The following is a 14942-nucleotide window of genomic DNA, read 5'->3' as shown; positions in this document are numbered from 1 at the left end:
AATTGACCCCTGTAATTAAATATAATTTTTTTAGTATGATTTGAAATTTTTTAATTTTATTGAAAAATTTTTCCAACTACTCGAATTTTTTTCTTGAAAGTTCGTAGGATTTCGGGGGTATGTCTATTCACCAAAAATGATTGTAATTAACCCCTGTAATTAAATATAATTTTTTCAGAACGATTTGAAACCTTTTAATTTTGTCGAAAAAGGGGACTACCCCCTGTCGATTTTTCCTAGAAATTCGTTTTTCATTTTTAACAAATTTGGTTAGCGCTGTACAGGAATGTCGTCTAATACTTTTTTGTAGGTATGGAGGAACTCTACTTCCAAACTAAATTTCAATGAAATCCACCGACTGCTGTAGGAGGTAGAGTCATTTGAATATTGAAACTTTTATGGGCTTCACTTGGAAACTCCATTACTTTAAGACTGTATATGTCACTCACAGCTTACAACTTAGGGACGTCAAACGACAAATGCTTCAAATTCATGATTCTTTTATGCTTTTATAGCATTCAAGGCGAAAACAATAGAATCTATACATTGTTTCCTATTTTTAATGTATTATTGAAAATAAAAACAATGCATCGTTTCCTAAATTCTAATTCTTTTATTAAAAAAAACGTAAAACCCCACAAGAAATAACTAAAAATGGACACTGCATTACCCTACATTCACAATTAAAAACTAAAAAGAAAACTGAACATATACAATTAGTTATAACTCAAATAATATTAAAAATATAAAAGTATACTTCTAATCTGAATACTTAATAAGTAAACTTAATCCAATAACTCATCATTTAGTTTAAAAAACCAAACCAACAATAAACGATTATAATTTTTGATGATTTTGAGATTGAACAAGTGATCAACAAAATTACACAAAATCTTGGCCCATTATTAGTGAATTATTATCTTATTGTGGGTATATTTGTATAAAACCACTTTTTACCACGTGCAATGGCCCCTCTGTTGTCGAAAATCTATTAAATCGACTCGTCTGACTATTAATCGACATTACTACTTGCATCGAAGCAAGTAGAAACATCGAGAAACAGTCAGACAAGCAATACTAATCGTGGATATTTATTCGACCACAGTATATGCATAATAAATGCAATATGAATGCAAAATTCATGCAATTTACCATAAAATTAGCAACTAAACCGATCCCATCGAAACGAAGCTAATGTTTCGAAGCTTCCAGCAATATTTCGAGTTTCAATTATTCAAATTGCAACGCTCTTTCACCAAACCATCCCCCAATTTACCAAATGAAACTTTTCCCAATGAATTCAATTAATAAACAGTTCGAAATCATTACACTTTTCCAAGTAACCATGAAAATCTATTAGTCGACTCGTCTGACTATACTTGAAATTACTACTTGCATCGAGGCAAGTAGAAACATCGAGAAACAGTCAGACAAGCAATACTAATCGTGGATATTTATTCGACCACAGTATATGCATAATAAATGCAATATGAATGCAAAATTCATGCAATTTACCATAAAATGATCAACTAAACCGATCCCATCGAAACGAAGCTAATGTTTCGAAGCTTCCAGCAATATTTCGAGTTTCAATTATTCAAATTTCAACGCTCTTTCACCAAATCATCCTCCAATTTACCGAATGAAACTTTTCCCAATGAATTCTAATTAATAAACTGTTCGAAATCATTACACGTTTCCAAGTAACCGTGAATATTTATTCGACCACAGTATATGCATAATAAATGCAATATAAATGCAAAATTCATGCAATTTACCATAAAATTGTCAACTAAACCGATCCCATCGAAACGAAGCTAATGTTTCGAAGCTTCCAGCGATATTTCGAGTTTCAATTATTCAAATTTCAACGCTCTTTCACCAAACCATCCCCCAATTTACCAAATGAAACTTTTCCCAATGAATGCAATTAATAAACAGTACGAAATCATTACACGTTTCCAAGTAACCGTGAAAATCTATTGGTCGACTCGTCTGACTATACTCGTCATTACTACTTGCATCGAAGCAAGTAGAAACATCGAGAAACAGTCAGACAAGCAATACTAATCGTGAATATTTATTCGACCACAGTATATGCATAATAAATGCAATATAAATGCAAAATTCATGCAATTTACCATAAAATTATCAACTAAACCGATCCCATCGAAACGAAGCTAATGTTTCGAAGCTTCCTGCAATATTTCGAGTTTCAATTATTCAAATTTCAACGCTCTTTCACCAAATCATCCCCCAATTTACCAAATGAAACTTTTCCCAATGAATGCAATTAATAAACAGTTCGAAATCATTACACGTTTCCAAGTAACCGTGAAAATCTATTGGTTGACGCGTCTGACTATACTTGAAATTACTACTTGCATCGAAGCAAGTAGAAACATCGAGAAACAGTCAGACAAGCAATACTAATCGTGGATATTTATTCGACCACAGTATATGCATAATAAATGCAATATAAATGCAAAATTCATGCAATTTACCATAAAATTATCAACTAAACCGATCCCATCGAAACGAAGCTAATGTTTCGAAGCTTCCAGCAATATTTCGAGTTTCAATTATTCAAATTGCAACGCTTTTTCACCAAACCATCCTCCAATTTACCAAATGAAACTTTTCCCAATGAATGCAATTAATAAACAGTTCGAAATCATTAAACATTTCCAAGTAACCGTGAAAATCTATTGGTCGACTCGTCTGACTATACTCGAAATTACTACTTGCATCGAAGCAAGTAGAAACACCGAGAAACAGTCAGACAAGCAATACTAATCGTAGATATTTATTCGACCACAGTATATGCATAATAAATGCAATATAAATGCAAAATTCATGCAATTTACCATAAAATTATCAACTAAACCGATCCCATCGAAACGAAGCTAATGCTTCGAAGCTTCCAGCAATATTTCGAGTTTCAATTATTCAAATTTCAACGCTCTTTCACCAAACCATCCTCCAATTTACCAAATAAAACCTCTTCCAATGAATTCAATTAATAAACAGTTCGAAATCATTACACTTTTCCAAGTAACCGTGAAAATTCTCGTTGATCGTATCATTTTGATCAAACTCGATAAACAGTTTAATACGTTTTCGTTGCTTTTTAGTTTAATTATTTTTCATTCTTGTTCATGTAACTTGCGTGATTGTTGGGAAAAAGGATGAGAAGGGTTTCTGGCGGGTTTTGCAGTGCAACCCCCATGAAAATTGCGAACATTCGAGCGACCTGGCGAGCCCAGCGGGTAACGGGGTGTGGATATAGTGACGTATCGACCGACGGGGTTGGCTCAGGGGTCACCTGGGGTCACCAAAGTTCATAGCGACTCCTGGTTCACGAACTCGTCGAAGCAGTTATTTCGTATCGTTAAAAAACGACTGTTTTCTTGATCCAACGTCATTTCATCCCTTCGACCCTAACGTGAAACGTAAAAATGAATTTTGTTGCCCTCTGTTTTTCAACTCAATTTCCAGATTATTCAAGGGGGGGACCTCGTGTAAATGGCCTGTTTTCCAAGAATTTTTTGCGAAAAATATAACGCGTAGATTGATTTAAAATTTAAGGTATCGTTTATTAATATTATAATGTAACATATTTTTTTTAAATTGTTAATGAAGAACGGTACAATGCAGCGTGCAGGTTTAAACAATGATCTGAAATGTATTCTTTAGTTTATGAAAGAACGCTCAGCGTGACCTTATTTTATTAAAATATGCAAAATTGCAAAAATGGAGAAGTTTTGAAGAGAAGAATTTTTTTTATGGACAATTGTTAATATTAGTGTTTTAAATAAAAAAGAAAAATCGGAGATCGTCATGCTGAGGCCAATTATTTATATTTGTGCCAAGTTTCTTAAAGATCGAGTGATTTGTTTTTGAGTGTTGCACGGCGAAAGGAGGGTGTTAAAAATGAAACATTCATGCAGGGTTTTTAGATTTGAATAAATATTATATATATTTATCCAAATTCCATATACTACAAATCATGTGAATCATGTCAACAAGAATAATAACAGACAATCAATTATCAATAACACTTTGGTTACTAATGAAATTACTTCACTTAGTACAATTAAAAAAATTGTTTACCGAAAATCTAATGGGGGGCCAGAAATGGTTCCCTGAAATTTCATGCATATCTTTAAAATATCGTAACTTCTGAACGGATTGAAGGATTTTAATGTTTAAAAAAGCAATCAACGCGTATTTTAGTAGGGAATATGTAGAAATTCATGCAGGGTTTTTAGATTTGAATAAATATTATATATATTAATCCAAATTCCATATACTACAAATCATGTGAATCATGCCAACAAGAATAATAACAGACAATCAATTATCAATAACACTTTGGTTACTAATGAAATTACTTCACTTAGTACAATTACGCGGCACGGATTATAAATTCATTTCCTAACAAGGGTCTTTTAGAGTGTTTCTAAAGGACCAAAAAATGTCCTTATCGTTTTTGCGAGAAACGATGGGAAAGTTGTTAAAAATACGTTCAAAGTATAAATGTGATAATGGAACTTACGTATACAGGGTGTTCGGCAATTTCTAGATAAATTTTAATGGGAGATTCTAGAGGTTAAAATAAGACGAAAATAAAGAATATCAATTTGTTGATGGAGGCTTCGTTAAAAAGTTATTAACGTTTAAAGTTCCGCTCGTTTTGAATTTTTTTCTTGAAAATGGGCAGGATTTCGGGGGTATGTCTAATAACCAAAAATTATTGTAATTGACCCCTGCAACAGGAAATAATTTTTCCAGAACGATTTGAAATTTTTTTTTCCCCCCGTCGACAAATTTCACAATTTCTCGAATTTTTTTCTAGAAAGTGGATAGGATTTCGAGGGTATGTGTAATGACAAAAAATGATTGTAATTGACCCTCGTAACCGAAAATAATTTTTCCAGAACGATTTGAAATTTTTTTTCTTCGCTGAAAAATTTAGGCACCTACCCCTTGTCGATTTTTCTTAAATATTCGTTTTTCATTTTTAGTAATTTTGTTTGGCAACCTACAGAAAAATTGTCTAATACTTTTTTGTAGGTATCCATGAATATTACTTCAGAAATAAATTTCATTGAAATACATTCACTATTGTAGGAGTTATGGCCGTTTGAAAATTGGAGCATTTTTATGGGGTTTTCCTTATTTTACGGGATCAAGACTCAACTTATCGAACATTTTTAAAATTTCTATATATCCTCTAGCAAAATACGCGTCGTTTGCTTTTTTAAACATTAAAATCCTTCAATTTATTCAAAAGTTATGGCGTTTTAACGATACGCATGAGGGAAACATTTCAACCTCACATTATATTTTCGGTAAAGAATTTTTTTTTCGAAAGTGGATAGGATTTCGGAGGTATGTGTAATCACCAAAAATGATTGTAATTCACCCCTGTATCTAAATATAATTTTTTCAGAAAGATTTGATATTTTTTAATCCCGTCAAAAAATTTAGGTACCTACCACCTGTCGATTTTTCTTAAAAATTCGTTTTTTATTTTTAATAAATTTGATTGGCGTTGTATGAAAAAATTGTCTAATACTTTTTTGTAGGTACTCATGAACTCTACTTCCCCTTAAAATTTCATTGAAATATATTCACTATTGTAGAAGTTATGGTCGTTTAAAAATTGGACCACTTTTATGGAGTTTTTCACATTTTTCGGGATCAAGGAGCAACTTTTCCAATATTTTTAGAATTTCTACATATTCTCCACTAAAATACGCGTCGTTTGCTTTTTTGAAAATGGAAATCCTTCAATCCGTTCAGAAGTTATGACATTTTAAAGATTCGCATGAAATTTTCGAGCAACATAAATTACATTTTTGATTAGGAATTTTTTCCACGAAAGTGGGTAGGATTTTAGGGTATGTCTATTAACCAAAAATGATTGTAATTGGCTCCTGCAATCTAAAATAATTTTTCCAGAACGATTTGAAATTTTTAAATTTCGACGAAATTAAGGCACCTACCCCTCATCGATTTTTCTTAATAATTAGTTTTTGATTTTTAGTAATTTTGTTTAACGTCCTATAGAAAAGTTGTCTAATATTTTTTTGTAGGTACTCATGAGCTCTAGTTTAGGAAAAAGTTTCATTGAAATATATTAATTATTGTAGGAATTATGGCTGTTTGAAAATTGTAATATTTTTATAGGGTTTTCCTCATTTTTCGGGGACAACGAGTAACTTTTCCAATATTTTTAGAATTTCTACATATTCTCTGATAAAATACACGTTGATTGCTTCTTTAAACATTAAAATCCTTCAATCCGTTCAGAAGTTACGACGTTTTAAAGATATGCATGAAATTTCAGGGAACCATTTCTGGCCCCCCATTAGATGTTCGGTAAACAATTTTTTTCTCGAAAACGCGTAGGATTTCGAGAGTATGTCTAATGACCAAAAATGATTATAATTGACCCCTGTAACTAAATATAATTTTTTTAGTATGATTTGAAATTTTTTAATTTCATCTAAAAATTTCTGTACCTACTCGAATTTTTTTCTTGAAAATGCGTAGGATTTCGGGGATATGTGTAATGACCAAAAATAATTGTAATTGACCCTCACAACCGAAAATAATTTTTTCAGAACGATTTGAAATTTTTTTACTTCGCTTGAAAATTTAGGCACCTATGCCCTGTCGACTTTTCTTAAATATTCGTTTTTCATTTTTAGTAATTTTGTTTAACGCCCTACAGAAAAGTTGTCTAATACTTTTTTGTAGGTATCCATGAACTCTACTTCACCCTAAAATTTCATTGAAATATATTCACTATTGTAGAAGTTATGACCGTTTAAAAATTGGACCATTTTTATGGGGTTTCTCTCATTTTACGGTGTCAAGGAACAACTTTTTCAATATTGTCAGAATTTCTACATATTCTCCACTAAAATACGCGTCGTTTGCTTTTTTGAAAATGGAAATCCTTCAATCCGTTCAGAAGTTATGACATTTTAAAGATTCGCATGAAATTTTCGAGCAACATAAATTACATTTTCGATTAGGAATTTTTTCCACGAAAATGGGTAGGATTTCGGCGGTATGTCTATTGACCAAAAATGATTGTAATTGACCCCTGCAATCTAAAATAATTTTTCCAGAATGATTTGAAATTTTTAAATCTTGCCGAAATTAAGGCCTCCTCGATTTTTCTGAATAATTAGTTTTTGATTTTTAGTAATTTTGTTTGACACCCTACAGAGAAATTATCTAATAATTTTTTGTAGGTGCCCATGGGCTCTGCTTCAGAAAAAAATCTCAATGAAATACTTTTACTATTGTAGGAGTTATGGTCATTTAAAAATTGTACTACTTTTATGGGGTTTTTCACATTTTACGGGATCAACGAGCAACTTTTCCAATATTTTTAGAATTTCTACATATTCTCTACTAAAATACGCGTTGATTGCTTTTTTAAACATTAAAATCCTTCAATTCGTTCAGAAGTTACGACGTTTTAAAGATATGCATGAAATTTCAGGGAACCATTTCTGGCCCCCCATTAGATGTTCGGTAAACAATTTTTTTCTCGAAAATGCGTAGGATTTCGGGGGTATGTCTAATGACCAAAAATGATTGTAATTGACCCCTGCAATCTAAAATAATTTTTCCAGAACGATACGTAAGTTCCATTATCATCACATTCATACTTTGAACGTATTTTATACAACTTCCCCGTCGTTTCTCGGAAAAGCGATAAGGACATTTTTTGTTCCTTGGGAGACACTCTGAAAGACTCTGCATGAATTTTTCATTTCCAGACGACGCCAAAAATCCTTTCCTATCAATTTAATCGTGGATAACAAAATTGTCCTGTTATAAATCAAGAGCCAGAAACTTGATAGCAAGTTGGTTCGAAAAGATAGGGCCATCAGGCTATCAGATACGCTAGTAGATGCAATCTCAATTACTATTATCGCCACTTTGGTTCAGATACGTGTCGTTTTTACTTTGACGCGTATGGAAGATAAACGCTGAGATCTTGTGTAAACATTGGAAATTGGAGCGGACTGATTAACTGGCACGCATCAGATAATTCCACGCTTGGAAAAACGGGATCAGGTGCGTTGCAGCGTGCTCGACGTAAAATTTTCCAATACCGCGAATTAAAAATTCGCTAATACCGCGGGAACAAGGAACGTTCGCGAACGGTCTTCGATTCCGATGAAACTTCGTACACTCATAAATCAGCCAAAAATAATCGACACGTATTTTTTTTTAGCTGCGGTAACTCGAGTTTAAGGGGTGAAACCACCCCTTGAAGTTTTGCACCAAACGGCTATCTCGAAAACGGAAAGACATACGAAAAAATTGTTAATGGGCGAGGTTAATGGTTTCTTATGTACGATAACATGGTGTTAAAAAATTTAACAAAATACAATTTGTTTATAACAAAAAAAAATTTATTGACTTAATTTTTCATTTTATTGAGATTTTCATAATGACAGAAAATGACGAGCATTTTATTCCAAATCCATTGGTATGTAATTTTTTAAAATTGTTTTCTACAGTTTTGCAGATTTTTAAGGTTTACATCTTGCGAGCGCATCCACTATGCTGATAGCCGTTCTAATTTTGATTTTAATGAAGCATTGTAAGCTTGCACTAAATTATACAATATAATTTTAAACTTAAATTTTTAATTTTAAACCGAATCATACTAAAAAAATTATATTTAGTTACAGGAGTCAATTATAATCATTTTTGGTTATTAGACATACCCCCGAAATTCTACGCGTTTTCGAGAAAAAAATTGTTTACCGAAAATCTAATTAAATGCTGAAATTTTTCGACGACAAAAAAGAGTTTCAAATCGTTCTGGAAAAATTATTTTCTGTTGCAGGGGTAAATTATAATCATTTTTGGTCATTACACATAGCCCCGAAATCCTACGCATTTTCGAGAAAAAAATTGTTTACCGAAAATCTAATGGGGGGCCAGAAATGGTTCCCTGAAATTTCATGCATATCTTTAAAACGTCGTAACTTCTGAACGAATTGAAGGATTTTAATGTTTAAAAAAGCAATCAACGCGTATTTTAGTAGAGAATATGTAAAAATTCTAAAAATATTGGAAAAGTTACTCGTTGACCCCGAAAAATGAGGAAAACCCCATAAAAATATTACAATTTTCAAACAGCCATAATTCCTACAATAATGAATATATTTCAATGAAACTTTTTTCTAAACTAGAGCTCATGAGTACCTACAAAAAAGTATTAGACAATTTTCCTGTAGGTTGCCAAACAAAATTATTAAAAATTAAAAACGAATTTTTAAGAAAAATCGACAGGGGGTAGGTGCCTAAATTTTTTCAGCGCAAAAAGAAATATTTCAAATCATTCTGAAAAAATTATTTTTAGTTAGGAGGGTCAATTACAATTATTTTTGGTCATTAAACATACCCGCGAAATCCTACGCACTTTCGAGAAAAAAATTCGAATAGGTACTGAAATTTTTAGACGAAATTAAAAAATTTCAAATCATACTAAAAAAATTATATTTAGTTACAGGGGTCAATTATAATCATTTTTGGTTATTAGACATACCCCCGAAATTCTACGCGTTTTCGAGAAAAAAATTGTTTACCGAAAATCTAATGGGGGGCCAGAAATGGTTCCCTGAAATTTCATGCATATCTTTAGAACGTTGTAACTTCTGAACGAATTGAAGAATTTTAATGTTTAAAAAAGCAATCAACGCGTATTTTAGTAGAGAATAAGTAGAAATTCTAAAAATATTGAAAATGTTATTCCTTGACCACGTAAAATAAGAAAAACCACATAAAAATGGGTCAATATTCAAATTACCATAACTCCTACAATAATGAATATATTTCAATGAAACTTTTTTCTAAACTAGAGCTCATGAGTACCTACAAAAAAGTATTAGACAATTTTTCTGTAGGTTGCCAAACAAAATTATTAAAAATTAAAAACGAATTTTTAAGAAAAATCGACAGGGGGTAGGTGCCTAAATTTTTGAGCGAAGAAAAAAGATTTCAAATCGTTCTAAAAAAATTATTTTCGGTTGCTGGGCAAACTTACAATCATTTTTGGTGAATAGACATACCCTCAAATTCCTACCCACTTTGGAGAAAAAAATTCGAGAAAGTGTGAAATTTTTCGACAAAATTAAAAAATTTCAAATCGTTCTGGAAAAATTATTTTCAGTTTAAAATATAATATTTAAGTTTAAAATTATATTGTATAATTTAGTGCAAGCTTACAATGCTTCATTAAAATCAAAATTAGAACGGCTATCAGCATAGTGGATGTGCTCGCAAGATGTAAACCTTAAAAATCTGCAAAACTGTGGGAAACAATTTTAAAAAATTACATACCAATGGATTTGGAATAAAATGCTCGTCATTTTCTGTCATTATGAAAATCTCAATAAAATGAAAAATTAAGTCAATAAATTTTTTTTTGTTATAAACAAATTCTATTTTGTTAAATTTTTTAACACCATGTTATCGTACATAAGAAACCATTAACCTCGCCCCTTAACAATTTTTTCGTATGTCTTTCCGTTTTCGAGATAGCCGTTTGGTGCAAAACTTCAAGGGGTGGTTTCACCCCTTAAACTCGAGTTACCGCAGCTAAAAAAAAATACGTGTCGATTATTTTTGGCTGATTTATAAGTGTACGAAGTTTCATCAAAATCGAAGCCGAAGAAGTTCTCGAACGTTCCTCGTAAGATGAGTTCAGAAACATTGCTTTAGCCCGATCGCAGACAAATGGCCACACGAAGTGAAAAAATCGACAAGAATTAGTCTTTCTTCGGATATTCAGGCGAATATTTTATTTCAACTTCATTTTTTAGGAAAAATATTTTCTAGATACGTATACTAACGTAGCTGCGACTGTTTCGTAGGATGATCGGCGCCATGCCAGCAGTGGCGGTTCGCCACGAACGGAAGCGACAGGAGAAGAGATTAGAACGGCCCAGCAAGCTCTACCTGACCCTGCACCTGGGGGGCCAATGGATGCCGCCGCCTCAGGGCTCGCCCCCCACACCCAGTCCCCACGGCCACAACAACCACTTGGAGCCATTACCCGAATTGTATCTATGTGGCAAGGTAATACTTTACGTAAGTTGCTGTTTTCTCTTATTTGAAATGGAAAATTATTTAACGAAAGCATCGTTCTTTGCAGATATCGGGGCTCCACGCAGTGGTGGTGTGCCTACTGTTGGGTGCAGTGGTGCTGGTCGTTGGTTTGGTACAACTCGCTCCGGGTGCAACGACCACCGACCATAGACTTGCTCTCCTCGTAGCGGGCTCCGTTTTGCTCCTCCTCGGTGAGCGTACGATCTTCCTCCATATGCACTGTGTTCTACGAGTACAATGTAATACAAAAAAAAATCCGCTAAGAAGGAAGATTTACGAGCTTTTTGATTTTTGGTAAAATAATTCAGCCGCCAGTGAATGTTTCTGGAATTAAAAATTTTAATGGGAGATTCTAGAGGCCAAAATGAGACGAAAATGAAGAATAGCAATTTGTCGATTGAGGCTTCGTTAAAAAGTTATCAACGTTTAAAGTTGCGAGTCTTGTGAGTGAGAATCAGTATCCCGCGCACACAGCTGTGCGCAGGTGGCCGATCTACAGGCGCAACTATAAACGTTAATAACTTTTTAACGAAGCCTCAATCGACAAATTGGTATTCTTCATTTTCATCTTATTTTGGCCTCTAGAATCCCCCATTAAAATTTTTCCCATGGGTGTACATACAGAGTGTTCAGTTACCCGTGGGAAAAATTTTAATGGGAGATTCTGGAGGCCAAAATAAGACGAAAATGAGGAATAGCAATTTGTCGATTGAGGCTTCGTTAAAAAGTTATCAACGTTTAAAGTTGCGAGTCTTGTGAGTGAGAATCAGTATCACGCGCACACGGCTGTACGCAGGTTGCCTATCTACAGGCGCAACTATAAACGTTAATAACTTTTTAACGAAGCTTCAATCAACAAATTGGTATTCTTCATTTTCATCTTATTTTGGCTTCTAGAATCCCCCATTAAAATTTTTCCCATGGGTGTACGTATAGAGTGTTCAGGTACCCGTGGGAAAAATTTTAATGGGAGATTCTGGAGGCCAAAATAAGACGAAAATGAAGAATAGCAATTTGTCGATTGAGGCTTCGTTAAAAAGTTATCAACGTTTAAAGTTGCGAGTCTTGCGAGTGAGAATCAGTATCACGCGCACACGGCTGTGCGCAGGTTGCCTATCTACAGGCGCAACTATAAACGTTAATAACTTTTTAACGAAGCCTCAATTGACAAATTGGTATTCTTGATTTTCATCTTATTTTGGCCTCTAAAATCCCCCATTAAAATTTTTCCCATGGGTGTACATACAGAGTGTTCAGTTACCCGTGGGAAAAATTTTAATGGGAGATTTTGGAGACCAAAATAAGGCGAAAATGAAGAATAGCAATTTGTTGATGGAGGCTTCGTTAGAAAGTTATTAACGTTTAAAGTTCCGTGCACGCAACGCGCACGGTTCCCGTCTCACAGACGGAACTTTAAACGTTAATAACTTTTTAACGAAGCCTCAATCGACAAATTGGTATTCTTCATTTTCGTCTTATTTTGGCCTCTAGAATCTCAGATAAAAGTTTTAAGAGTAAAAGTTTAATATTAACAATTCTCCCACCATTTCATGAATTTGACACTAGATTTACGAAAGCCGTCAATTTGACGGATGTCAGATTCCATATTTAAAATTGCAGAACACGTAAATATTATTTTTTAACGACTTATGTTTAATTTTATTGATGCATTGGCATGAATACGTATTCTAATTAAAAGAAAAATCGTATTTTAAGGTAATCGTCAACATGAAAGGTATCAATAAATATACGTGCTATTAGTGCCCGTAAATCTAGTGTTAAACGAATCTGTCAATCTAGATATTTTAATTTACTTTCTAAAAAATTAATATGTCACGAGTCCAGTACACGAGTCCAGTATAAAAATATTATTTAATCTGCGTTAGATCACACGTGTCAGAGAAGAATTTTGAACGTAAATCCTCCTTCGAAAAAATTCAACTCAGATCCTGAAAACTCAGGAAAATTTCGACTTTTTCGATTTCTGGTAAAATAATTCAGCCACTAGTGAATGTTTCATGAATTAAAAATTTTAATGAAAGATTCTAGAGGCCAAAATGAGACGAAAATGAAGAATAGCAATTTGTTGATTGAGGCTTCGTTAAATATTAATAACTTTTTAACGAAGCCTCAATCAACAAATGGCTATTCTTCATTTTCGTCTTATTTTGGTCTCTAGAATCTCCCATTAAAATTTTTCCCACGGGTAACTGAACACCCTGTATATACACCCATGGGAAAAATTTTAATGGGGGATTCTAAAGGCCAAAATAAGATGAAAATCAAGAATAGCAATTTGTTGATTGAGGCTTCGTTACAAAGTTATTAACGTTTATAGTTGCGCCTGTAGATAGGCAACCTGCGCACAGCTGTGTGCGCGTGATACTGATTCTCACTCACAAGACTCGCAACTTTAAACGTTAATAACTTTTCAACGAAGCCTCAATCGACAAATTGGTATTCTTCATTTTCGTCTTATTTTGGCCTCTAGAATCTCCCATTAAAATTTTCCCCTCGTGTAACTGAACACCCTGTATGTACACCCATGGGAAAAATTTTAATGGGGGATTCTAGAGGCCAAAATAAGATGAAAATCAAGAATACCAATTTGTCGATTGAGGCTTCGTTAAAAAGTTATTAACGTTTATAGTTGCGCCTGTAGATAGGCAACCTGCGCACAGCTGTATGCGCGTGATACTGATTCAATCGACAAATTGGTATTCTTCATTTTCGTCTTATTTTGGCCTCCAGAATTTCCATTTACAATTTCTAGTAATTTTTGTTGAAAGAAATAAATTTCATTGAAATATATTAAGAGGTGGTTTCAACCCTCAAACTGGAGTTAAAGAAAAATACCTATCAGTTATTCTTGGCTGCTTTATAAGTGTTTCACGAAGGTTCCTTGTTAGTTTTACTCGCAGAACACACTGCTGAATCGTGTACGAAAAAACGTGGAACACTCTATATGTGCATGATGTACAAGTCTACAAAGTATTTTCCCCATTGTGACAGGTATAATTCTCGCAGCCGTGAGATGTTACGTGTTGCATTGCGTTCCGTTGCCAAGCGAGTCGCCAGTCGCGACGCCATTCCCGCCAGCAGCCACCAACCAGCCTGGACTACCCAGGAGTACCCTGGACCTGTTGGTAGGCCATCAGAATCAACCGGAAACCGACGCCCTCATGCACACCGAGCACCACCATCAGCACCACCATCATCAGCATCGTCATTACCACGACAACCACAAGAAGAAACGCAGCTCCCAGTGCTCCCACTCCGACGATGCCTGAGTAAATCGACGGTTACTCTGGACAGTCAGTCGTACGATGAAAGTAGGTACATGGCCCCGCAGACCAAATTGCAAAGATCGAAGAGTAGACGGAAGCTTCTGTCAAAGTAAAGCCACGACCCATTTTAGGGGGACGGGGGGACACGGTCGTCCCCTGGGGCGATCTCTACGTATACATTATACTCGATTCTTTTATCTTTTGTAACTTTCTAAATATATATATATATATATATCTATATTTACACAGAGTGTCCAGCACTTCTCCGTTCATGTTCACAGTTCGAAGATAAAAAAAATGTCCGCTAGTGCTCGAACAGTTCTCTTTAAGTTGTAATTGTTTTTTTTGAGTAGAAATTTTGAAATTGTTTACGAACCATTTCAGGAAAAACACTGTGAAAATACGAACGGAAAATGCAGACGCTTTGTGTATCGTACGCATATTATAAACGTGCACTCAGTATGGAACGTCGCCGCTGAAGAAAGTCGCCATTTTTCCGTC

At 34.0% G+C, this 14942-nt stretch overlaps 1 protein-coding gene across 1 annotated transcript in view; it reads left to right on the top strand.

Moving 5' to 3' along the window:
- LOC143349526 (uncharacterized) overlaps positions 1 to 14705 on the top strand; it is a 104443-nt gene extending 89738 nt beyond the window's left edge. The window contains exons 2-4 of the mRNA XM_076780863.1: positions 10920 to 11124; positions 11201 to 11345; positions 14167 to 14705. Of these exons, the coding sequence (XP_076636978.1) occupies positions 10921 to 11124; positions 11201 to 11345; positions 14167 to 14444 (627 nt within the window). The 5' untranslated portion in view covers position 10920 and the 3' untranslated portion in view covers positions 14445 to 14705. The remainder of the gene's footprint in view (positions 1 to 10919; positions 11125 to 11200; positions 11346 to 14166) is intronic.
- Positions 14706 to 14942: the final 237 nt, after the last annotated feature.

Source organism: Colletes latitarsis, chromosome 13 (genome assembly GCF_051014445.1).
Source record: "Colletes latitarsis isolate SP2378_abdomen chromosome 13, iyColLati1, whole genome shotgun sequence".
Taxonomy (NCBI): domain Eukaryota; kingdom Metazoa; phylum Arthropoda; class Insecta; order Hymenoptera; family Colletidae; genus Colletes; species Colletes latitarsis.
Note: the sequence above shows the minus strand (reverse complement) of the source record. Positions and strands in the feature narration are given on the sequence as shown.